Here is a 24,131-nt window from a genome sequence, read left to right on the forward strand (position 1 = left end):
AGGTTGGTGGGCACAGCCTGGTGGAGGCCTCGCATTCCCCATGGCAACAGCCACTCCTCATGGCCGGGGAGGCACCCATGGCTGCTTCTGCCTCCAGCTCGAGCTCGTGCACCTGGCATGGAACAACCTGCGCTTCCAAAGGGAGCAAATGTTGCGGTCAACAGAGCCAACCTGACTCCTCCAGCGAGCGCCACTGCCAGCCCTACACTCCTCCTAAGTCCCGAGGCGCCGCAGCCCCCAGCTATAAACGAGGGAAAGAGGCCCAGAATTAAACACCCGTGGAGAGCCCTTTAGACAGAAGGATCTTTCAGGAATGCGCAGCCCCTCTGCCCATTTACAAACGTTCAAAGGTCACTTGGACGGTGCACAGCTAAGGACCCGCACAATGTTAAAGCTGGCCATCCAGGAAGGCCTGCCCAGGCCCACGACGCAGAGGCAGGACCCCTCTCCCATGGGGCTCAGGCCTGTGCCCAGGCGACAAGGCAGGACTGTCTTCTTCAGGAGCCGGCCAAAGAGCCTCCCCTGCTGCCTGGCTCTTGGGCGGGGCCCTGGCTGCTCCCCAGCTGCCCTTTGCCTTGCCCCCCGGGGCCTTCAACCTTTCCTGGCAGGTTCCTTCACCCAGCTTGGATCCCACTTTATGAACCTGGCAGGGCCACGCCAGGGAGGCTCCACTCCCACCATCATCCTCTGCCTGATCCAGAACACTGGCTCCTGCTGGGATGCTCATAAATCCTCACTCCTGGGGCCCCAGGCAGAAATTAGGTCTTAGGGTCACAGAGCCTGGTCTGCCTCTTGTCTGGACGGCTCACCAGCGGGGTGGCCTCGGTGAGAACTGAGTTTTCTCATGTACCAATGAGAATGGTTCTGCACCACAGGGTGCTTGGGGGGGTGAGAGCGATGGCGGCAAGAACCCAGGAGAACAACGGGCACAGAGCAGCTCAGTGACATCATTCACTTCTAAACCGAGGACAGGTCTGTGTCTGCGCAGACGTCCCTGCCAGGCCCCTGGTGCACAGAACGGCGGAGGCAGGGTCAGAGGGCAGTGGCGGCACCCGCAGCCCCATGCAGAAGGTTCAGAGGAACAGGGAACCTCCTTGAAAAGGTAAAAACCACCCCCACTTGACGGGGAGAACGGCAGACTGATAGTCTCCAGGTCTGTCTGGACACTGCAGGTGCAGGCGGAGGCTCCTGCCTGCAAACAAGACCCCTTCTTCATGAGCTGGCCGCGAGTTTCAGAGGGGTCTGTGCTGTGTCTCCACGTTGGCCTGGGTGCTCCCGAGGGTCGGTCTGTGCCCACCTCATCCTGGCTCCAGCCTAGACGACACCAGGCACTGAGCCCTCAGGCGCCACATCGTAGACCAGGCTCCTGGCCTCACCCCTCCTGTCACTCTCTGCCGACCAGCCTTGCCTACCGTGAATACTCTCGGATGATCTCACACTGAGGGCAACAGCGCATGCCATGGCCATGTCCTGCCCTGCCACCTCTGCAATGCCTGAGCTTGCGGGTCCCCCTGGGTCTGCTTCTCCCTGTGCCCCACCCGCTCTGCTCCATGCCTTGTCTTGCCAACCATCCACTGCCTGGATCCATGGCTCCCAACCCTCGTTCCCGCTACCGCACACGGACGTGGGGCACATTCTAACATCAGTTAAGCTGCTTCTTGACAGAGCCATGTGGCCTCCAGCCCTTGTCCGAGAGGCACGTGCCCCTTGCTCTCCCTTGTACCCCCAATGCCAGCTCACAGCCGGGAATGAGTAGATCTAAAAGCAGACGGTGGGCTGGCCAGCAGGGAAGTGACGTGCCAGGAGGGTGGCTCCTTAGGGGCTTGCTCAGCCTGCACTGCAGGGAAGCTGCTGGAAAGGAGAGGACAGGCTGGTGGAGCGGGACCAGGGCAAGGAGAGAGGGGCGCGGGCGCCAAGCCTCACATTGTCCGGTAACAGATTCACCTAACGGCCATTTCATCAACTGAATCACAGCTCACATGCCACTCCCTGATGGGGCCCTGCCTTCCAGAAGTGGTAAATGGCCCCAGGTGACCACTGGGGCTCGCAATGGCTTCATGACAGCTCCTTCTCAGATCACTAACTATTCCAACACACAGGAGCATGAGCTGGAGATTTAAAGAGCTTTCTCCCAAATAATTCCAGCGCTGGTGTATATGAATTCATATCCATCTGTGTGTGTGCATGTAAATATGGGGGAAAGAGGGCTCTGCCATGAGACTGGATTTCTATTTTTGATTATACCCAATAATGCCCATATTAAAACCACAAATCATCTGAGTAGTTTGAGTTTGCTCATTATCCAGCAAGCAAAGACCAAAACAATAAAAAACCGGCAAGATATTGTGTTCAGACATGGAAAACTATGCTGGACGGCCGGCAGGCATGCAGTTCTCATCAGGGAAGCTGTTCTGGTAACAGAGGTCTTGAGGTCCAGGGCGGATCCCAGGGCAGCTGATCTCCACCTGCCCCAGCCCAGGCCCTGCTCCAGGGCGTCCTACACTGGCCTCCTGTGGTTTGGGGCCACCATCACCCAGGCCAGGCCACAAAACCTCTAGGCTGAGAGATGGGGGCCGATGCATGAAGGACCACCCTTGCTTCTCCAATCACGGCGGGCGGGCTGACAGGCTGGGTGCTGATGGGCGTGGGGAAGACCCTGGTTCTTCTTCTGTAGCTACTACTGCTCCTCACAGTGTGCTGTGAGCAGAGGGGTCTTCCCGTGACCCTTCACCTGAGCACGCCAGGCGCTTACACGGTGCCCCCAAACTCCTCAGCCACCAGAGCGGGCCCCTTTCCAAGTTGCCACCATCAGAAGATGAACCCCCAACTTCCAGGAATTTCCAGGGTGGGGATGGACCAGCCCCCTCGAGTGTCTGCTGTCCCCTCAGCCAGCCCAGCCCATCTGTGTGTCACTGCTCTAACTACACAAGCCTTTCTGCATAGGGCTTAGAAATTTGTGGATTTAATTAAAAGGGGAAGGGAAATCACACAGTAGTGTTTAAACACCTAATTAGGGTTATGGTAACGACATCTAAGGTAATCACCAGCTATTACTCTGTCTGGAATACTCAGACTGATCGTAATGAAGTTTCTCAGTTAGGACAATCCTCAGAAATTTAAAAATAGTCCTTGAGTGGTAAGAAGGTCACCGAGTAGGTGTCCTCATCGCAATGTGAACAGCATTTAAAACCCAAAGTTTAGCAGAAAAGAAAAAGGAAATAGAATAATTTATAATATCATTGATGTAAATTAAACACACACACACTCTCAAATAACATACATTTTGCAACGACACACTTGGCTAACAAAATAAACACTATATATACTCAAATGGCTGCCCACCAGGAGAGGAATGGGGTATGAAGATGGAAAAATGTTTCCACAAAGAAACCACAAACGAGAGAGGGGGCTTCAAGGAACTGGCGATGTCGGCCTGAACTGAAGAGAGGGCGCAACTCCACCCACGAGGCAATCGATGGTCCGTCAACTGGTTGGAAAGCTCCAGGTCCCCTCAGCACACCCACCGTTTACTGTTCCCTAAGGATCCCACATTTCCGGTTTCTCTCTCTCATTTCTGATCATCTATCCTAAACCTAGTTGGAAACTAGCTTAATAACTCAAGCCCGCCTCCACCTTTGACATGGAAACACTCCTCCAAATTACTTTAACCTCCTACCCTGCTGAATTTCACAAGTTTCGAAGACTAAGGTAGAAAAGGGTTTTCGGTAGTGGGTTGACCAACAGCCAGCTCTTTGAAGATGGACAAGGAAGCGTTAGGGTGAACCAGGAAGAGCCTTCACCACTTAGAAAGAGAATGCGGGTAGGCCAGCGGAACTGCGCATGTTCGGGGAGAGCCCACACCTGATGCCTCTCAGTGCCTATAGGGACCACTCTCCAACTTGAGGCCATCCAGCAAACTCCCAGCAGCTGCTGAAGTCAGGGGGTTACCAGATCTGTGCCCTGGCAGCCCCAGTGAGATCACGGGACACACAGGCTCCTCTCCAGTGCTGGAGGAAACCACTCCAGGCAGCCAAGGCTCCTCCCTGGAAGCAGTGACAGTTCCCGGAGGATCCTGGAGAATCCTGGGCACTGGGCGCTCTCTTAGACTTTGTGTAGGCAGAGGACCAAAGTGCCTGTGAGGCCATGGCACCTAGGACAAGACGGGCTGGAGGGAGTCTCGGGGTCACGCTCTGGCATCAGCTTTCCCGAGGTTCCGAGTGTGTCTTGGGGAACAGGGCTCAGGACAGGAGGAGCACCTGGTAGGGCTGTGCACCAGGCCCAGGACGTGGCTGGGAGGGCAAGGGGCTCTGGAGGTCCTTTCTCAGCCCACCAAGACCCACTTCCGCTTCCAGGTGTGGAAGACCTAGGTGAGGGAAGTGAGCCCCAGCTGATCAGGTGGCAAGGCCTGGAGGGAGAAGCAGGAGCTGCATGGCCGAGACGAGAGGAAGCCAGAGGAGACCCTGGGACAGGCCCCTGAGCGTCCTGATCCGGTGAGCATGGCGGTCTAGTGGCATCTGACTTGTTGGTGCAGACAGCCCAAGAGGCAGGCTCTCAGCCACACTGTTCTGGGAACACGGCCACCTCCTGGACCTGCCTTTGCCAACCTAGGGGGGCTGGCCTCTGTGATTGCTGTGGCCTGAATGTTCGTGTCCCTGCAAAATGCACGTTGGAATTCCTATGCCCAGTGTGATGGTGTTAGGAGGTGGGACCTTTGGGAGGTGATTAGGTCACGAGGGCAGAGCTCTCATGAACGGGATTAACACCCTTATAAAGAGACCCCACAGAACCCCTCCTCCTTCTACCATGGAGGACACAGCGAGAAGTCTGTGACCAGAAGAGGCCCTCGCCGACCATGGTGGCACTCTGACCTTGGACTTCCAGCTTCCACAACCGGGAGCAATAAACTTCTGCTGTCTATAAGCCGCCCAGTCTGTGGAATTTTGTTACGGCAGCTGGGACGGACAACACAGGGGTGGACCTCCTGCCCGTGGCCCAGAGGGCTTCTCTTTCAACCTCCTTCTGTTTCGGTGGAGCATGTCCTCCAGCAGCCTAAGAGAGGGTGCATGAAAGGTGACATTCTTGAGACCTTGCGTGTCTGCACGTGCCTTTATTTCACCCTTATACTCAACCGATAGCCTAGCTGGATAACAACTTCAGGCTGGCAAGAATCTTCCCTCAGAGCTGGAAGACCTTGCTCTGCTCCTGAGGAGCAGACCCGGCTGTCTCCCTGGAATCTTGTGGCATCTGGCCTTGTCCCCGCTGTTCTGAGATTTTCCAGTGGCTCCCTGGTGGGGGTCCGCGCAGTCGGCGGCTTGTCCTTCAGCTCTGGGACCTGCTCATGCTTCCTCCGCAACACTCTCTCCCTGCCTCTCCACTTTATACGGAAGCTCCTGCTCTGCGGGCCCCGCGTGCCTGGCACACGCCTTTCATTTCCTCATTTTTCCTCCCCGTTTCCAGCTCTTGTCACTTGTTCGCTCTGCTTTCCAGGGGACTGACTCAACTCATCATCCAGCCCGAGGATTCTCCATTTCTACAATTGTGTTTATCGTACTGTCTCTGAATGTTCTGCCTTCCGTTTCTAGTGCACTTGTTCACGTTACATGAATGGAACAGCTCCTCTCCTTAAGGATAGTGACGATAGTTTTGGTTTTTTGTGAAATGAATGAGAGAAACCTCAACTAAATCAGAGTGGGGAAGGCCTGTAGGGGGAGTTCTCACGCCCTATCACACCTCGTCCATTACTCCATCAGGAGGAGACATGCCTCTCTGCTTGCATCTCCACAGGAGGGCGTTTACCACCTTACTACTCAGCAGGAGGACAGATTTTCCTCCCCGCCCAGAAACAGCCCAGCCAATGAGAAACTGCCTCACCCATCCAATGAGAAGTAGCCACCACCCTGCACTGCTACTTCCCCCAGTGGACTTTGGTTCTAAGCAGCCGCTTCCTCTCCCCGTTTTCCTCTATAAAGCAGCTCCCTTCCTTTGTCCTCGTGTGGTGGACATAGGGTTTGCCTATGGCGTGCCATGGCATGCACATCCCGAACTGCAGTCCTTCTGGTCGTTACCGAATAAACTTGTTTCGAGGGTAAACAACTGGCCGATTCACTTCTTTAGCTGGCACTTGAGGGTCCTCTCCATCTCCCCCCCACCCCGGAAGTGTGTCCTCTGAGCTGCTTTGTTTCAGACTCTACCTCCCTGCTAAGCACTTCCCAGGTGTGGATAATCCTTGGTCGCCCGCGCATGCCTAAGAGTGAGGATCTAAAGGCTGCTGCAAGTTCCAGCTGACACAGTGGGCTTATGAGTTGTGAGCTCCTGTCGGGGATCTTGGGGGGCTGTTGTCAGGGTGCCCCCAATGTCAGCTTCCTTTGGGCTGCTCAATCTCTGAAGAGGGGTCTCCTGTCTCTGCCTGGGGGGTAAAGATCAGCGTGCTGGGAGCAGGGAGGGGTGGTGTGAGGCAGGCTAGTGCCTTCACCCTGCTCTGTGTGTGACGTCCAGCCCAGCCCAGGGTCCCTGTGCCTTTTCTGTCCAGGGCCGTGGAGTTGGGACGGCATAGGGGTGCAGGCCTCTCAGACCCCTTTGGCCCAGACCCCTCCCTGCCCTGACCCTGGGTCCAGGGTCTCTGCAGTTGCCATCCCTGGGCTGTCTAAATCAGTGGGCTGTGTCAGGCGGTCTCTGTCCCCAGTGCTGGCTCAGGTGTCCACTTCCTTACATCTGTTGTCCGGCACCGCTGTCTATCTGCTCTGCAGCCTCCAGGCTCTCCTGCTGCTGGCTCCCTTCCTGTCTCCCCGAGCAGGAGTGTTGATGTCTTTTAAAAGCCCTGTTACTAGAGGGCAGTAGGGCACGGACAGCCACCTTGGGCCAGAACCCACGTTTCCTCACGGCCCCACCAGCTCCACGCTCTCCGAGGGCAGTGGCCACTTCAACCCCATTGGAGGATTCAGCACCCTCAGGGTGTCCGGCACAGAAGATGTGCTCCCTCAGTGAATGAGTGAATTAATGCATAAGTGAGTGAATGTGTGCATGAATGAAGGAAGGCTACACTGCAGCGGGATCCCCACGAGGTTCACAGCTGCCCAGCACAGGGCCTGGCGCAGAGCCGACCTTCCCAACATTTCCAAAGAAACAAGGAACAGCGACAGCCCACCCCTCTCCTCTGCCCCGCCCAGTTACCCCAGTGTTTGTGACGCCCGGACCCCCTTCTCCCTGTTTTGCCTCAGGCTCAGGGAGGAGCTCGTGGGGGCTTCTCTCCCCAGGGAGTGGAGGCAGAGATCGCAGAAGGAAACCCACAGTTGGTGACTGTCCCAGTTCAAGGCGGCTGGGAAGCTGGCCGGAAATTACCCAGGAAGGCCCTGACCGGGGTGGTGTCGCGTGGGGAGCCCAAGGGGCCCTGCACGGCTGTCAGGACCCGCCTGCCTCTGTTGAAGATGCCCTATGGCGAGACTCTCACCACCTCCCGGGCAGGAGATGCCTGTTGAGAAGTTCTTTCTCTCAGGCCCCGCTCTCCCCTACGATCCCTCATGCAGGGCTGCCTGCGCGCCTCACCCCGCAGCAAACACTCTCTGGGCCACCTGTTGCCTTTCCCCTGATGAGCTTTCAAGTGGCGCTCAAACCGATCCAGGCTCATAGCCAGCCAGGGCTAGACTGCAGGTCGGGAGCTCGAGGACCCTGATCAGCCTCTAGCATCTAAGTTCTGTGACTGAAGATTCTGCAAAAACAGCAGTTCTCAGCCCATTTTCTACCTAACACACTGACACAACGCAAGCAACCCGTGGCCCTCGTGAACGCCAAGGGTGAGAATTTCTCTTCCAGCCCCTCACCTTAGAACCTGGCCTGGGCACCACGGGGAAGGGCCATCCCTGTCCCAGCCGCCCAGACGGAGCCTGGTGAACTGCCACCGCCACGGGGGCCGAGGACGGGACAGCAGGCCGTGCTTCTACAGCCAGGCGCAGAGCGGCGTCGAGCGAGCGCAGGGCTGGAAACACAACCTCGGGCAGTAAAAGTAAAGAAGGCCTTGAAATACCTAGAAGTTTCTTACTGTCCAGTTTCTGCCTGTTGAGGGGGTTGGTGCCATAGAGCAGGGTGTGCGCCTCCGAATGCACCGTCTGCAGCTCCTCCAGGGTGGCCTTCCGTCCGCGGATGCACTGCAGGGACAGAACACAGACGACGCTCACACCTCCCCTACGCGTCTGGGTTCAGTTTCAACAGAAAACAACTCCCACGAAAACCACCAGCCAAAAGGAAAATGAATTTAATATGTGCACAAGCACAAAATTATTTGGTTATTGCAAAATAAAAAGCAAATATCACCCAATAGAATATTTTAAAAATGTTTTAAAAATGTTTCAGAGGGTTTACACTTTGATTTTAACTTTGAAAACATTTAAAAAGATAATCCCCGCCCTCAAGGCTTTGACCTTCACTGTCACACAAACATTGCCATCAAATTCTTACTTTGCTTTCCAACTGCTGGGGTCTCGTCTTAAAATAGAGGGAACTGCCAGGGCGGGGCGGCTGCTCGCTTAGTTCTCATTTGGGGGAAGCTGGACGCCGAGCCCCCTGAGCATCGCTGAGCAGCAGGGAAAAGCGGGCCTTCCTGAGAGCAAGTGCGAAAGCCTGAAGCCTCAGATCGCTATCTGCGGTCCTCTGCGTTTTTCTTTGGTTTGGAAATTCCTCAAATCAAGACTCCCGGGCTACTTTCAGAATTTTCCCCAGAAATTAACATGAAAATTACTATTCTTTAGTTGAACTACATTTACTTAACCTATTAAAAGTGAAATTAAAGTTAACCTTTCACACTGAAGTGGCTTTCAGGTTAGCATAAGACGGGAAGAGTCGACCCTGACCCTGCGGACTTGGGGGTGATGATCTAGGGCATGCCTGGGCACACTGAGGCCAACACCATGCTCCCCTGGCACAAAGGCAGGCCAGGGGCTGCTCTCGCCCCTGAAAGCTCCAGGGAGGGCCTGTCACTGCTCACAGTAGTATGACAGCTTCCCCAGAGACGCCCACTGATGTAGGAGGTAAAGAGCAGAAGGGCTGGACACAAGCCCTCTGCGCCAGGTCCCTGCTGGCGCAACCCCTCAGTGTGGAGAGGGTCATGGGCCCGCAGGAAAGCTCTCCCACCCAGCTCCACGCCCTTCACCACCACACCGAGCCCAACGCAGCAGCATGGAGGAGGAGCCCACCCCACAGAGGCCCCCGACAGCCGTCCACCCAGAGCTTGGGGGCTGCCTGGGAGGCCTGGGCTCTGGGCTGGCTCTGGCCTCTGAGTGGTCGGGGACCCTGGGAAGCCACAGCACCACCGGTCCCTCTAACTTCTCCTCTGTCAGGGGCCTATTCCTACAGCCTGTGTCCAGTGCCTGGGTCCTGTGCTCTGCTGTCTCAGAGGCCTGCGCTGGGAGCCTGGCCAGTGAAGGCAGGGACGCCATGTTTCCTTGGGCTGAGTGACCACGCGTCACCCTCTGAACTGGGAGGCGTGCCCCGAGGTGAGCGTCCCCACACGTCAACGGTGCCCACTCTGCATTCCTGATGGCTGTGCAGCGTGGAAGCTCCGTGCGTCACTTGGTCTCTTCCCGACCGTCCTGCCGGCTCAGGTCTGAGCCCATGGCCCCACAGACCCTTGTCCTCTCTAGTACCAGGACCCCTGCGGCCACATCCCCCCTGTTGGCACATCCCCCCAGGGTACCTAAGGAAGGCGGAGGGCAGTGTGGTCTCTGTTCGCCTGTGTGTTTTCACCTTCTCCCCCCCAGCTGCTGGCTGAGGGACTTCCTCAGGCCTGAGTGGACCCTCCTGGGGGGGCGTGAGGGGATAAGAAGTAAGTCACAAGGACTTCGGACGCCCCGAGCCGCCCCTTGGAAGATGAGCAGGGCCTGGGTCAGGCCGGTCCTGCGGGCCGGGCGCAGGAGGGGGAAGGGGATGGTTTCCTCGGAACCCGTGGCTGGGGCGCTGCTGCCCCCCAGTGGCGCAGCCTCGTGGATCCCAGAGCAGGGCACCCGCTCCTCGCCCAGCAACCCCGGGGTTGCTCTCCACCCCAGCAGGCACTTCAGGACAGGACGCGGGAGCCAGCCTTGGTGCCCCTTCCCTCTCCAAAAATCACCTACCACCATAGAGCCGGTAACAAAATGGGGTCATTTGAAACAGGTGGACAAACTCCTCACTATTCCGGCTCCTATGGGAGGAGCCGGCAGACTCATGGACAGGGATTCTGGCCACACTTGCTCTCCCGGGCCTGGCCCGGGGGCACTAGGGCTGTGACGGATGGATGTGGATGGTTTTCCTCAATTGCAGGGCTCTGGCTTTCCAGGGACACCCCGCAGAGCAGCACATGCCACCCTGCGTCCATCTTAGTTTCGAGGGATTCCCAGTGTGTGTGGGGACGCAGCAGGTTCCCCACTTGGTGGGCACGTCAGGGGCTGGGCGCCATCATCCTAGAGCTGCCAGCCCCACTCCACACACAAGGACACCGGCACCCCAGAGCCTGGAGCCCTGCTCTCCATGCTCGCACTGTCGCGGGGCCTCCCTGACACCTGCTAAGACGCCTCCCCCGCTCAAGAGCTCCAGATCCTCATGACGGCTGCCCTCCAGGGCAAAGGGCACAAGTCGGTCACTTCATGGAAATGCTGCGCCCCCAGCAGAAGGAGGAAGGAACCTCAGGAGGTTACTCAGCAAGCCTTCCAGTCCTCGTGGGCCCAGGGTCCACTGCAGCCACGTGTGGGGCAGAGTGAACTCCGGTGCCTCCGACAGGTGGGAGGGCTGGGGACCAAGCCCTCCTCGTCTGAGAGCTAGTGTAGCCACCACCACCACCAGGCAGCAGGGAAACTGACGACCAGTCCCAGATATAGGGTCGTTGGAACCTTCTCACTGGACTTAAGAGTAGGCGGGTGGCGACGCTGTGCCTGTGAACCGAATTCCAAGCAGACCAGACTCTATCCCCACTCGGTCTGTGCCGGGCAGGAACTTTAATTCTGAGAAACACCTCAAAGGCCTAAGGCTCTCCCCACACCCCTGGAGAAGCTTTTGGAAATGTTAAAGTGAGAGACCACGCAACAAAAAAAACCCAACAGGACTGAGCTCCCTTGTGGGCCTCCAGATCCTGCCCTGGTGGCAGAGGTCCGAGGACGGCCTGGCTGGGCGTCCTGGGCACTGACACAGCAAGGGTGGGAATGGTTTCTCCAGGGAAACGACCAGAAGGAAAACAAGCAGCCGTGGGGTTCAGCAAAAGCGCGCTGGGTAAGGAGGGGTGCAGGACAGAGGAGTACAGGACAGAGGGGTGCAGGAGAACAGAGGGTACAGGACAGAGGGGGACCTTCCTGCAGGGAGGACTTGAGCTTTTGGGAGAGCAGCCTGGGCTTCTTCCAGAAGGCAGGCCTGTGCACCCGCAGTGCCCAATGTCACCATGGAGATGCTCACAGGCCCCTCCCCCAGGCTGTCACACAATCCGCCCCTGATTCCCGCAGGCCTGCGTGGCCACCCTCCCTGCTGGCCTCCGGCCTGGCCTTACCTCACATTTGCCTCGGAGGCCGGTCTCCTGCAGCCGGGACCAGATGCTCTGGATCCTCCCGGCGTGCTCCGGGTGGCTGTTAGTGTTCCCACAGGTGCACTGGTGCTTCAGCATCAGCGTGTCGTACACGAGGCCTGCAGCAGAGGGCAGAGGCGGGCACCGTGAGCGGGGCTGCCGGGGGTCCTCAGCAGCCGCCCACCACGTGAGGCCGAGCCCCTGCTCACGGCACTGGCCAGAACATCTGAGCCAGCACCGCCGGGGTCGGGGGCAGCCGAGTGGCCTGCATGGAGGGGAGCAGGTCAGAGCCCCACCCCAAGGACTCAGCCCTCTGGGTCGAAAAGTGTGCGGCATTCACATCACAGAGGATGGCGCTGACTTCCAGAAACAAGAGTTTGGTCCAAAGATGCCAGTCTACGTGGTCAGGGGCCAACCTCTCTATGAAGTGACTCTGGTGCCCTGAGAACTGTTTGAGCTTCTTGGGGTTCAGAAGGAGGACGAAACTCGGTTCCTGCCCTTGGAAACTTCCAGAGTCGCTGGGACAAGTGTGTGAAAGCACACACACAAACAGGCAAACACAAGTGCACTTAAAATTCACACAGAAACGGATATAACCGGAGTCCAGAACATTGCGTGAACTACCTAGGTTTGCCTGGTCATTCGGGACGCAGCTGAAAGCACAGAGCCGGCCCGCAGGGAGAGAGGCTCAGCCAGCCCATGCTCTGCTGTGGAGGGAAACGGTGACACTCCCAGACCAATCAAAGTGCCCGATGTCACGGTCAGGAAGACGCTGCGAAGTGGCTGTATCCTGCACATCTGGAGACGAGGCTGGAGATGGGGGAAGGGCAGGTGGGTGCTGAGTGCACCCCCAAGGCTCCCTCCAGGGCGCACCCCTGTTCCATGCCCCCTCCTGTTAGGGGAAGGGTCGGCCCCCAGCTGACATCTGCCAGGACAGGTGCCCGCTGTCCCTGCTTGCAGCACTATCTGTGTCACCTCATACACCTGGGCTGCCAGGGTCCTGACAACGGGAAGGCCAGGCTAGGTGAATGGATGCCCTCGGCAGACAGATCTCTGCTAAGGGGCATCTGTTGTTAATACCTGCTCATTCAGGCAGAGAAAGGCAGGAGCACTGTGCTGTAAAGCACTAGCTATAGTCAGACAGACCCATGCTACAACCTGTGTGTTTCATGCTGGAAAGTGGCGCCAGCATCACCACCCACCGGGGAGCAGAGCTTCCAGATGAGCCTGTTTCCACAGGGCCCAGCTGGACACCTGCAGGTCCCGGACCTCCTCACTCAGTCTCTTGTGAGTCAGGCTTATAGGAGTCAGTCCCCCTGCATTGGGGGAATTCTGGGTGTACTAGCAAAACTGAGTGGTAGGGGTGGGAGGAAGAGGGATGGGAATTCTGGTAAAAAAGCAACAGGTTAGGAGCAGGCTTACAGGACCCAAACGCAGAAACCGACGATCAGTGAACTAAGGTGTGTGGAAGACATGTATAGACAAGTGGGTGCATTTAGTGGCTTGTAATGGCCATACACACCCATATATACAGGTCTACACATGTACATACACATGGCTATATGACATGCATGTACACAAGTGTGTCAACGATCCAGACGTCCAGCAGGACAAAGACTACAGCCCACCCATTGAACAGCATCACGGGGATAAAACAGTTTGCCGATGTTTACTGGGCATGTGGCTGGAACCTTCAAGCGGGACACCGCTGGGATTCCCTCTGACAGCTGGCCAACTGGAGCAGAGAGCGACGGGGAGGGAGCATGAGTGCACAGAGCTAAGGTGGAGCCGCCAGGAGGCCACGCAGCCACTCTCCGGGCCACACGGATAGGGGAGAGCGGGGGCGAGAGCCAAACGCACACGGGCGCGAGAACCCGTTTTTGTCAAATAAACGGTGTCTGCGTCCGTCTGTCCATCTCGCTGTGCACAGAAATCACTCTGGAAGATTTACACCAAACTCCCAGCAGCAGCCACCCCCGGGGAGCGGGGTCAGGGGCAGTGCGAACTTCTCAGAGCGCCCGTCCTGTTTGTGTTTTCACAGTGAGCATGCTCCGTTCTGTACATTTTGTGAAAAGGAACAGTGAAGACAAACTGAGAAAGCACAGCTACAGGCGGCCCGCAGGCCCACTCCTGCTGACGGCACGCAGACCCGAGGGCCCGCGTGCGCCCTCCTGGCCCGTCCTCGTGGCAGCCTCCCCACGCGCTATGGGCCTGGGGTCTCGGAGCCACGCTCTTCTCATCCCAGCTGGTGGCCAGGCTTCCACTTCTGGAAGGGTCACCTGCTGACTCTATTTGTGACCCTTTGTAGTTTTCTTTCTGAAAAGCAACAATTTAAGTTCCAGATAACCACTACTTAAATTTTTCTCTGAATGTGAGCACAATCCTTCTACGACCCGGCAAAGAGGACTCAGCCACATTTAGACATTACAGTGTGCAGAAAAAGGCGACGTTTTACGAGGCGTGGTGGAAGGATGAAACCATCCTGTCGAGATAGCTTTTTCTCACTATGCCGGTGGGAAGAAACACTAGATGAGAGCGTGTGAAGAGCCGTCTGGCTGCCCTCCCGGCAGGGCTGGGGGCCGGGTGTGGGACTCCGGGCAGTGCCGGGCCTGCGAGCCCGGAGCCTCAGCACCTGGTGGACGCACGCCGCCTCCGCCCACCAAGTTCGCACTGCTGACTGCTGGAGTGGTGTCTTCAGGCAGAAACCAGCTTCCTGCCAGCAGACTTCGCCCGGCTCCCGAAGGGGTGGGGTGGGCGGCACGAGACGGCGCAGATGGAAGGAGCACGACGGCTGGCAACAGCGGGAGGACAAGTCGATCCAGAAAGCAAGAGCCTGGGGGCTGGCTAAGCTCTGTTCTCACACGAGCGTGACTCACAGTGTGGACACGATTCCCGTCGGTTCCCTGGGCCTCACGGTCAAGGCCCTGGATGTGGGCTCAGCTCAAGGAGGGACTGACGAGAAATGGCTAGTTCATTACCCTGCTGACCACAGATGGGAAGCCCAGCACAGACCCCCAGGATAGCAGAAGGGGTGGGTGAGAAGGGAGCCTCAGTGATGGATCCATCTGCTCCCCTACCCAGTCTAGGCCCAGGTGCAGGAGTCGGGCCAGGTGCGAGGTCGCCGGCCCGCCAGCCCTGGAAGTGGCCTGTCCTCAACCCCACGCCCAGCCTGACACCTCACCCTTTGGACAGCACAGGCCCCAACGCAGTGCCTCCCTTGCTCTGCTCCAGCTGCTAACCACGTCTCACACAGGGGCTCTGGTCCGCAAGGCAAACAGGGCCACCCACGGCCCCACCCATGGCCGGCCTGCCCTCCCCACACGCATTACCTGTGGTGAACCTCGGCTTGGTGGGGGGCTCCTGCACAGACATGGGGAAAGTGGCAGACGCCGGGGACGACTGTGCCCGGGATAGAGGCCGGTGGCCGCCGAAGGACACGGGGATGCCAGCGGCCTCCATCGACGCCTGGTAGTTCCTCAGCTGGTGGATCCGCTGCTGTTCCAGGAGGAGGGCTTGCTGGGGGGAGAGGAGACAGTGCTTTCGTTGGTAACCTCCCACCTCCGGGCTGCAGGCCACACGGCGTACCCCTTTCCTGCCATCATTCCTCCATCCATCACTCACCCACGTGCAGCACACGGCGGCAGAGCCACTGGGGCAGCCAGACACCCGAGGAGCCCCAGCCTCCTGCTCGTTTGTTGTTGTCTTGGTTTGGACCAAGAGTACTTGATCTGTACGCCAGAAACTTGGGGAAAAAGCCCATCACAGAACAGAAATGCTAACTCTTCACTAGCGACCCTTTTCCCTCTCCGGGTCTCTCACCATCTCACATCACTCGAGGATGGAGAGAACGGCTGAAGCAAAGAGGAAAGAAACATCCTGCCAAGGCTCCAGACGCCCAACCAGCAGGGCATTGCGGGGCCAGGAGGATGTGGACGCACCTCTGAGGAGGTGGGGACCCAGAAGGATAATCTCCAGGATCCCACTTTAGCCTTCTTTCAGCAAAAATAACCAGGGTAATAAGAGAGTGAGTTAAAAACACACTTTTATGAAACATTCTTTTTCACCAAAGTTACGTTTCTTTGTGAAGAGCTGGGTTCTGTAAGCACACGATACTACACGGACCTGAAACAGGAGGTTTCAACACTCAGGGACCTCGGGTCTGAAGTGGCGGGTCTCTGCTACCCTCAGCAGCAGGGATGGTCTGCTCCCTGCGCAGGGGCACCGCTGCCTCGCCGTCGCTGGGCGGACAGTGCTAATCCACCACGTCTCTTCTCTCCTCGGACCCTGAGCCAGGGAGGAACACACGAACGAAGACCCCAGAAGGGCTGGAGAGGTGGACGGGAGAGGGTCTTGGACCCAGGGCCACTGCAGGGGTGGATGCTGGGTCTGTGGAGCGTGGGGCACTCAGCCAGGGGCCTGGGCCCCGAGGGAGGGAGACCCTGAGTGCGTGCCCCCTGGGAGGCGGAGTGGGGCCAGACAGAGCGTGGTGGAGACGCGGCTGCACAGCCCACCCGCCAGCCCGTCCTGAGGAGCTGCAGAGCCTGCTCCCCAGGCCTCCTGAGACCGGAAGGAAGGCACAGCATGACGTCCCGCCATCCAGGCTGAGGGGCCTTCACGCCTGCAAACTCCACCACGAGGCGTGCCTGGGTTTTTATGAACAAATCTTGTCACCTGGGGACACCAGGTCCAATGCCCCGGCCCCGGGCGAGGAGCAGGCGCACAGCAGGCTGTGAGGCAGGGCCCATCCAGGGCCGTAAGCAGAGGGAGAGCTCCCCCCTGCCCGGGCTCCCAACTGCCTGCCCTTCAGAAGGAGAGGCAGGAGGGGCGGAGGAGGAGAGCCCGAGACGCTGGGGGCACCTGGACGGCAGGCCCGGAGCCGCCTCTCTGCAGACGAGTTGGGAGTGCGAGGCGCCCCCACAGGGCCTCCCTCCCCGAGAGTGGGTGTCCCTCTCACAGTTCTGCTGAGGGGGCTCCCTGCCTCCAACGGGCTCACAGCCACCCAAACCCACCAGCACCTCTCCCGGACACAGAGGCCACGAAACATGGGATACCCCGACTGATGTTTATGTCTGCAGGCTGCTCCACGTACCACCAAGTTCCCCTTGATAGGGAGCCCTGCCCATTATTCTCCAGAGAATACAGAAAATGAGCGTTTCTAACAACTGTCTCAGGCTTGGAGCACAACTAAACAAACACTGACCACTTCATCATCCACACCACGCTAGCCCTAAAAATTTTCCAACTCTGTATCGGTGTACTAATAACACTGATTTCAGTTCCACTAAGAGATTGGCTTCCTTCATCAACGCGCAAGGCCCTCCCACCCACACGGGCATGAAGCCCCCTCCCGGGCCATGACCACTAGGACAGACAGGCAGGCACGAGCCTGCACAACAGAAAAGACGGCAGCTTCCTCCTGGCGTAACCTCTCTGTTTTCATTCAGTGTTGGCTCCATCACACTTGGCAGAGTAGTGGGTTAGTGCCTGGGGTGCCAACAAAGTGGCCCGAGAAACGAGACAGGCCGCCCTCTGCATGAGAAACAGAAAAAGTACTATAAAGTCAGCCGTGGAGGGCATGGCCTGCTGCCAACCCTGAGGTCTCGAGAGAAATCTAAGAGCTGATCCTGTGTGTCAGGAGTTGTGGCAGGGGACCGAGGAGCAGCAACGGGTGCACACCTCGGCTGTCAGGGGGGGTACCTGGCTGGGTAGCTGGCATGAAGCCTAGCAAGAAGGGAGCAGATGAGCCAGGGCCCCCATACCCCAGACGCAGCTCCACCCCTGGAGGAAACGATCAGACTCTACCTCACGGGCGCCCTTGGCTCTCACGCCCTTTATCAGGAACAAGCAACCTCCCTGGTGGCACTCGGGCTTCTAACATGGGGTTTCCGACTTGCTGGCCAGCTGTCCTAGTGTTTTGTTGACTTGGCAGTTTTATTTTTCACTATAAATTAATAAATCATTCATTGGATCTATTCATCAGTCTCCTGTGAGTTTGGTTATTCTCTGTCAGTACCTGGGGACCTTACTGGCTCTGGGTACCTGGCTCACACTGCTTTTCTGGATCTGTAAGGCTGGTCACCACTGCCTCCTTGGCCCCAGGTAGGTCAGGCCTACCTTTTTGATCAATTAAGAAATCAATCTCCCTCTCCCTGCCTTTAGTGATTATGCTGAATCCTGCCAACACTTGAATTTACGTTATGGATGGCCTACAGATCTGAAAGAAAACCATCCCCAAGGAGTTTGGGGCCAGCATTTGCTGGAACGCAGGTGCATAAATGCTCACAGTGGACAAATGGCCAGTGTCTCTAGTACAGCTACCATAAAATCGGCACCAAACCACACCCACAGCACAAGGGAGACGGCCGAGGACCTGGACAGGCAGGAGTGGAAGGAAGAGGCCCTCCAGTTTCCACTGACCACCCCCAGAGGGCACTGCCCTGAGGGGAACATGGGCCACTGCCCGAGGACCTGGCCCCCACCCACTCTCCTGCCCCACCTGTCCCGTCCACTCTCTCCTGCCCCTGTCCGTCCCCTCCCACCCCGCCTGGCCCCCGCCCACGTGGTTACCTGTCTGAAGAGCAGCTCCTGCTCCGTGGGCTGGCGCTGGCCCGGCTCCGCCTCTCGTGCGGGCTCAGCCTCCTCGTCGTCACTCTCGATGGGCTCCTGCTTCACCCGCACCCCGGCCAGCGCGTGCGCCTCCTTCTGCCCGGAAAGCCGGTCCAGGTAGGGCTCCTCCAGGAGGGCCTGGTGCTCGCGGAGCTCCTCCTCCGTCTCCTCAGGGTGGCTCTCGGGCTGCCGGGCCGGCTCGCTGGCTTTGGGGATAATCTGCAAGGCAGAGACAGCGGGTGATCCAGGGTGACTGGGACTGTTGGACAGGAACAGGCACAGCTCGGTATCTCAGAAACAAAGGGAGGGACGACCCTGAGGGCATGTCCTCGTGCGAGCTAAGGTCACAGGCCTCGTCATTCACCCACATAAGGACGCCGGCGCTGTCCGCGGTGCTGGGAGAGGAACTCCGAGGCCCCAGCCCAGGTTCTGCCCAGCCCCGGGAGGAGACAGACTGGCCCGCCTGGTGTGCCAGGCTAGAGAAGCGTGATGAAAGTCAGGTGTCAACCCACATCTGCAGCTGGGCGCGAAGAGGAGAGGCCAATGCTATCCCTGCTCCTTACGGCCACAGCCGCTGAGAGAAACATTGCCCGACACTCCTCTACCTGCCACCCTATGAAAACTCGCATCCCCAGTGCTTGCTCCCAAGTCCCAGGTCACTGCGATGATCGTGGCCTCTCAGCACTCATCAGGGGACAGGTGGCTCTCTCCTGCTCTCCTCCTCTGACCTGCTCACTCCTCGGTCTCTCTGTCCTGGGACTGCTCCTCAGCTCACTGCACCTTTTGGGCAATCCTTTCCCTGCTGAAGCTTCCACATGCTGGCAACTCCCACATGCAGATGCCCAGCCCCGACCTCGCTCTTTGTTTCCAGACCCGCCACCCGACGGCCTGCTAGACATCTCGGCTCAACGTGGATGCCCACGGGTACCGCACACACGGCCCAACACTGAACTCAGGGAGGTTTCTTCCAAATCTCTCCTTTCTCTCGGACTCTCTCTCAGCAAATGGAATCCTCTCCAGCTCCAGCTGCTAAGTCACAAACCCGAGCACCTCACTGACCCCTCCCTCTTTGGTGCCCGTCTGTCACTGCCTGCACGCTGCCCACCTGAAGTGTCTCTGGAGTCGCCCTCCTCCCTGTCCTCACTCTCCTGCTCCCTTCCTGCATTGGGCAAGGACATCTCCTGCCGAGATTACAGCCATGGCCGTGTGAGAGGCCTTCTCCAGTCTATCTCCGCGTGGCAGTGAGCTTCGAATGTGTCAACCTGACCATGTGCTGCTCCCCTGCTTAGAGCCCCCTAAATGCCTCCCCACCATCCTTACTTTGTGAGCTCCTCCAAGATCTCCCTCTGACCTCCCACTCCAGCCACACCACAGCTGTCCACGCATCACCACACCACATGCCCCCTCGTCCCCGTCCTCCACACCTGCAGGTCCTCCGATGGGCTCCCCATGGCTTCCCTCCCTTCCTGGCCCCTCTGCACTGGGCTAACTCTGACATCCTTAAGGCCTCCAGTGCACAGCTTCTCCGGACGTCCTCTGACCTCCAAATGAAGGCTGGGTGAGCCCCTGCGTGCTTCCACATCCCTCTGTGCCTCCCCACCGCCCCAAGTCTAAGGGTCTCCCTTGACACATGATCGGTCTGTCCGCCGCGGGAAACAAGTCGACGGCAGATGGGCCTGGCCCTGGCTCTAAGGAAGCATGGACTGCCCTGAAGCCCCTGGTCGAGTTCTGAGTGAGAGAACAGTGCTGTTGTGGAGAACAAATCTTCCCAGCATGTTCTGATTCTGTTTCTAGAAGGAAACTGAGGTTTTCAAGGCAGCCTCGTGTTTTTCACTCCTGAGGATTTGTATTTTCACAAGTCCTCAGAGAACCGCCTGCCTTCTCACCCACAACACGACAGGGCACAGTCTGCCCCACATGGGATGGATTTGGTGGGCACTTTCTGCAAGCACAGTGTCCTATCAGCTCGTTACCAGGGGCCAGCTGTACAGGTGAACACCAGGCCCCGGCCCCAGAGGAAGACTGTGGTGTAGACATGCACATGAGACATGGCTGAGTTCGCACCCTGGAGCACCTGCCCTGCTTTGATGTAAGACAATAGAGTTTAGACTGGGCTAGGGATTTATGTTATGTGATCATCATTAAACTGCTTATAATAAACATTTTACAGTAAAGCATGACTGTGAAAGTCGAGCCAGGGAACCCACTGGGCACTTTCTTTATCTCCAACCCCATGGCAACTTCTCAGAAAATTTTGACCCAGCACAGGGAACAGAGAGCAGAGAGCCGGCCAGAGCAGGGTTAGTACAGATCCCAGGAGAAGGCAAGCCGGCGAGAGCGGGAGAGAGCCAGGAGGATGCGTACAAGCCAACAACTCGATTCCAAATGAATCACCTGCCAACCTTGTCCCAGTTGCTTTGACAGGTTTCTTACACTGGTTTATCAGAAAGCGTTTTAAAAAATCTTGGCAATTGTGAGATTTGTGACGGTCTCTTACTTGTCAATCCCATCTTCTTCCTGCACACCTGGAGCCCGCGAGGCCCCACTGTGAGCTTCGTAGATAGACCAAGTCCACTCAGGCAGGTGCCAGACTGAGACTCCCTGGCTGGAAGGGGGCAGGGAGGACCTACTCCCCAACAGCAGAGGCCGCTGAGCCTCTCCCGGGCCTCCGGCATCCACAGTCATCTGGAGCAGACCTCAGCATATGGCAACAAAAGCCTCGGCTTTAGGGACGACAAGGTCACAAACTCTCTCCTCTCCTTTGTCCCTGCAGGGCCTGGAGGAGTCTGACAGGTAACATGATGGGGTTTACTGAGTGGTTTATGGGAGGTTTACTGAGCAAGAGAGAGGGAATTGAGAAGGTGGCTAGGTGACAGACCCAGTGAGTGGATGTCATAGCAGAGGGGTTGGGCAAGGGCCCACAAGGAGGGAACAAAAGCAGCCAGGATGGATATGGGAGTGGCATGGGCCTTCAGGGTAGACTTCTGATGAGCTGGAGGCCAGGGTGCAAAAGAATTGGCAACAGGGCTGAGGATACGGGGACAGGGGTCAGGGTGGAAGATGCGGGGATGGGGGCTCACATAACAGGGTGAGGGACGCAGGACGGGGGCTCCGACAACAGGACGTGGGGACAGAGGCTCACACAACAGGGTGAAGGATGTGGGGACAGATGCTTAGAAGGTTCCCAACACCACGGACTTGGCCCTCCAGACTACAGGGGAGAGAGGCTGTGCTTTCTCAGAGGGGTGGCATGCTCCTGCCTGTGCTGCAGAAAGATCTTAAACGGTCAGACTGAGAATGGGGCGGGGCTGGGGAGCACCTGCTGGAAAGTGACACACTGGGGGCTCAGCCAGGCAGGGCGGAAAGCCAGCAGCGGGCTGGATCCAGGTGCAGTGAGGGAGGGCCGGGCAGCAGCATTGGCTCCTGGTGGACGTAGAGAGTGAGCAGGGGTCCCCGGGATACTGGGCAGGGGCAGAGGACGGCTGCTGCTCAGATGGAGGCGGCTGGCCAGGGCGGGAGGGCAGGGCAAGGAGCCTGGCTCAGAGACGCTGAAACCCAAGCGCCTGGTGGACCGTGAGGAGACGCCCCCTGAGAAGCGGATCCGAGTGTGGGCTTCGGGAGATAGGTCAGGGCTGGAGACGACTGTCAGGAAGCACTGAGCAGACGGACAGTGGAAGCCGCGAGCACAGGGGCTCCACGCACAGCTCCCGGAGCCAGTACTGCAGGGGTGAGAGGCAGGGAGCACAGAGACAAAGGAAACCCGGAGAAAAGGCCAGAGAACCAGAAGGAGAGCCGGCGTCTGCCAGGAGAGGGCTGAGGGGAGGGAGACGGGGCGGCAGGGCATGCTGTCCTGTGGAGGAGGACACCTGTAGGCTTGGAGTCAGCTCTCGGACACTCACGAGGAGGCAGGCAACGTGCCATGAGCCCGGGAGAGGGCCGTGGGGAAGCGTCTGCGCCAGGTGGGAGCAGGTGTGGGGAGCAGGCGTGGCCACCTGAGGCTGCTGACCCTGCAGGGAGGTGACACGGAGGCGGTGCCAGCTCCTGAGGGACCCGGGGGCCGTTCAGAGGCCCAGCTCTGAGGCGGTCAGTGTGTCTGAGGACATGGGGCCCCGGCGCCCCTCCTCGGGGTGGAGGCCCGGGAGAAGCGACTGAGGGCAGAGGGGCCAGCCAGGGCTCTCCGGGGCTTCGGAGGAAACCAGCTGTGACAAAATCGAGACTGTTTCCGCAGAGGAGAGAGAGGGGCCGTGGGAAAGCACGCCTAGTGGACAGACACGCTCCAGGCCTGGCTTCCCTCCCATGGGTTCCTTAAAATTTCAGAACTACAGAAAAACGTCAAGAATAGCGTGAGGAACCCCACGTGCCCTTCACCTGGATACAAACAGCCGGACGGACAAGAGATGGGGGCAGAGGTCACCTGTCCTTCTGCCGACCTAAATGAGGGCTGGCGGTGGCCGCACGACCCCACCTGGGAAACACGTCTGCACGTGTCTGGCCTTCCCCACACAGCCACCCGCTGGGGACTCGCACTGATGAATTCAGCGACGAATCTACCCTGTTGTACGTACTCCAGTTTCCTCTGTTGTTCCAGTAACATCACTTGTGGCCTTGTCTGGTCCGATTCGGGTCCAGATGCAGACCACACGCTGTGTTTAGGTGGCCTGTATGAGGTTGACGCTGCAGAAGTGTCCAACCGGTCACTCTGTAAGATGCCCTGGACGTGGAGGGGGGTTATCCCCTCAGGAGGGGCCCAGGGAGGAGTCTGGGGCAGGGCACTGACGGGGACCCTGGGTGGGGGCGAGTGTCCCGGCACCGGTGGTGTTGCTCCTTCAGTGGCTGAGGCGGCTGGGCGGGTTTCTCAGTGGAGAAGATGCTGGCTGCCCGCTGATGTCAGTTTGCCATCTGTGGGCTGCATTCTACTTCCTTCCATGAAAGACGCTAGAAAGGTTTAAGGGCTGAATGGGTGCAAGTCTCAGAAGTTTCTGGTTAACGTCCTGTGGCACTCTCTCCCACGTGACCCGGCTTTCCGCTTCCAAGTCGGCCTGGGCTAGGAGTGCAGCGTCCACTCCCTTCCTCTTTTATCTTCACTGTCTTACGGAGCCTCCTGAGGTCACAACCCTGTTCCTGTAGCCCTTCCTGGCAGGGCCTGGCAGGGGCGTGGCTGGGGGCCGCAGCCCTTGGAGGGTGTATGGGTGGGAGATCTAGGCCAGCAGAAGGGAAGGAGGGGGGCTGGCCCGGTGGCACAGCGGCTAAGTGCACGCACTCTGCTTTGGCGGCCCGGGATTTGCAAGCTTGGATCCCAGGCACCGATGCACCACTTGGCAAGCCATGCTGTGGCGGCGTCCCATATAAAGTGGAGGAAGATAGGCACGGATGTTAACTCAGGGCTAGTCTTCCTCAGCAAAAAGAGGAGGATTGGCAGATGTTAGCTCATGGCCAATCTTCCTCACAAAAAAAAAAGGGGGGGGGGAAGGAGGGAGGAAGTGGAAGATGGCAAGGGCCCAGCCTGCCCGGGGAGGCTGATGACGGTCAGAGTGACACAGCAGAGTGGGAACGTGGAACAGCCTGCTCAGGGGGTGAAGGCCCCAGTGCTTCTTCTAGCACCTTCTCAGCTTCCTCGGAAAATGAGGGCATCTGAGCAGAGGCCTCCAGGCCCCCTCCAGAGGAGTTAGGACATTCTGGGCTTCCATGAGAGACAGCCTGGCTCTGGTGAAGGACTCCCGGAGGCCCGGACCATGCAGACCCCGCTGTCCTGAGGCGCTCTGGGTGGGGGCAGGAACCCGAGCTGCTGCCAGCTCCCTGGAGCTCACGTCACAACCCGAGACACAGAGAGGCTCCCCCGGGGGGGCCTCAGTATAGAGGATGCCTGGGTGGGATGTCACCACGGCAGTGGCAGGTAGCTTGCGTCAGTGGCCTCCCTGAGATGCAGAGCAGGCTCCATCCGGCACACGGCCACCAGGGGTCTTGGCTCAGCAGTGACGCAGGTGCTCACGGAGCCAGCCCCCTTGGCCTC

General features: G+C 58.3%; 1 protein-coding gene across 5 annotated transcripts in view; it reads right to left on the reverse strand.

Moving 5' to 3' along the window:
- HDAC4 (histone deacetylase 4) overlaps positions 1-24,131 on the reverse strand; it is a 338,393-nt gene that overhangs the window by 46,636 nt on the left and 267,626 nt on the right. For 3 of the 5 annotated variants that reach the window (XM_058533322.1, XM_058533323.1, XM_058533321.1), the window contains exons 13-16: positions 18,083-18,340; positions 14,845-15,031; positions 11,501-11,634; positions 8,021-8,141 (exon numbers count right to left, since the gene is read on the reverse strand). In XM_058533322.1, coding sequence (XP_058389305.1) covers positions 8,021-8,141; positions 11,501-11,634; positions 14,845-15,031; positions 18,083-18,340 — 700 coding nt within the window. The remainder of the gene's footprint in view (positions 1-8,020; positions 8,142-11,500; positions 11,635-14,844; positions 15,032-18,082; positions 18,341-24,131) is intronic. The other 2 variants (XM_058533325.1, XM_058533324.1) reach the window with 1 other exon arrangement.

The sequence above is a fragment of the Diceros bicornis genome, chromosome 37 (assembly GCF_020826845.1).
Source record: "Diceros bicornis minor isolate mBicDic1 chromosome 37, mDicBic1.mat.cur, whole genome shotgun sequence".
NCBI classification, from domain to species: Eukaryota; Metazoa; Chordata; class Mammalia; order Perissodactyla; family Rhinocerotidae; genus Diceros; species Diceros bicornis.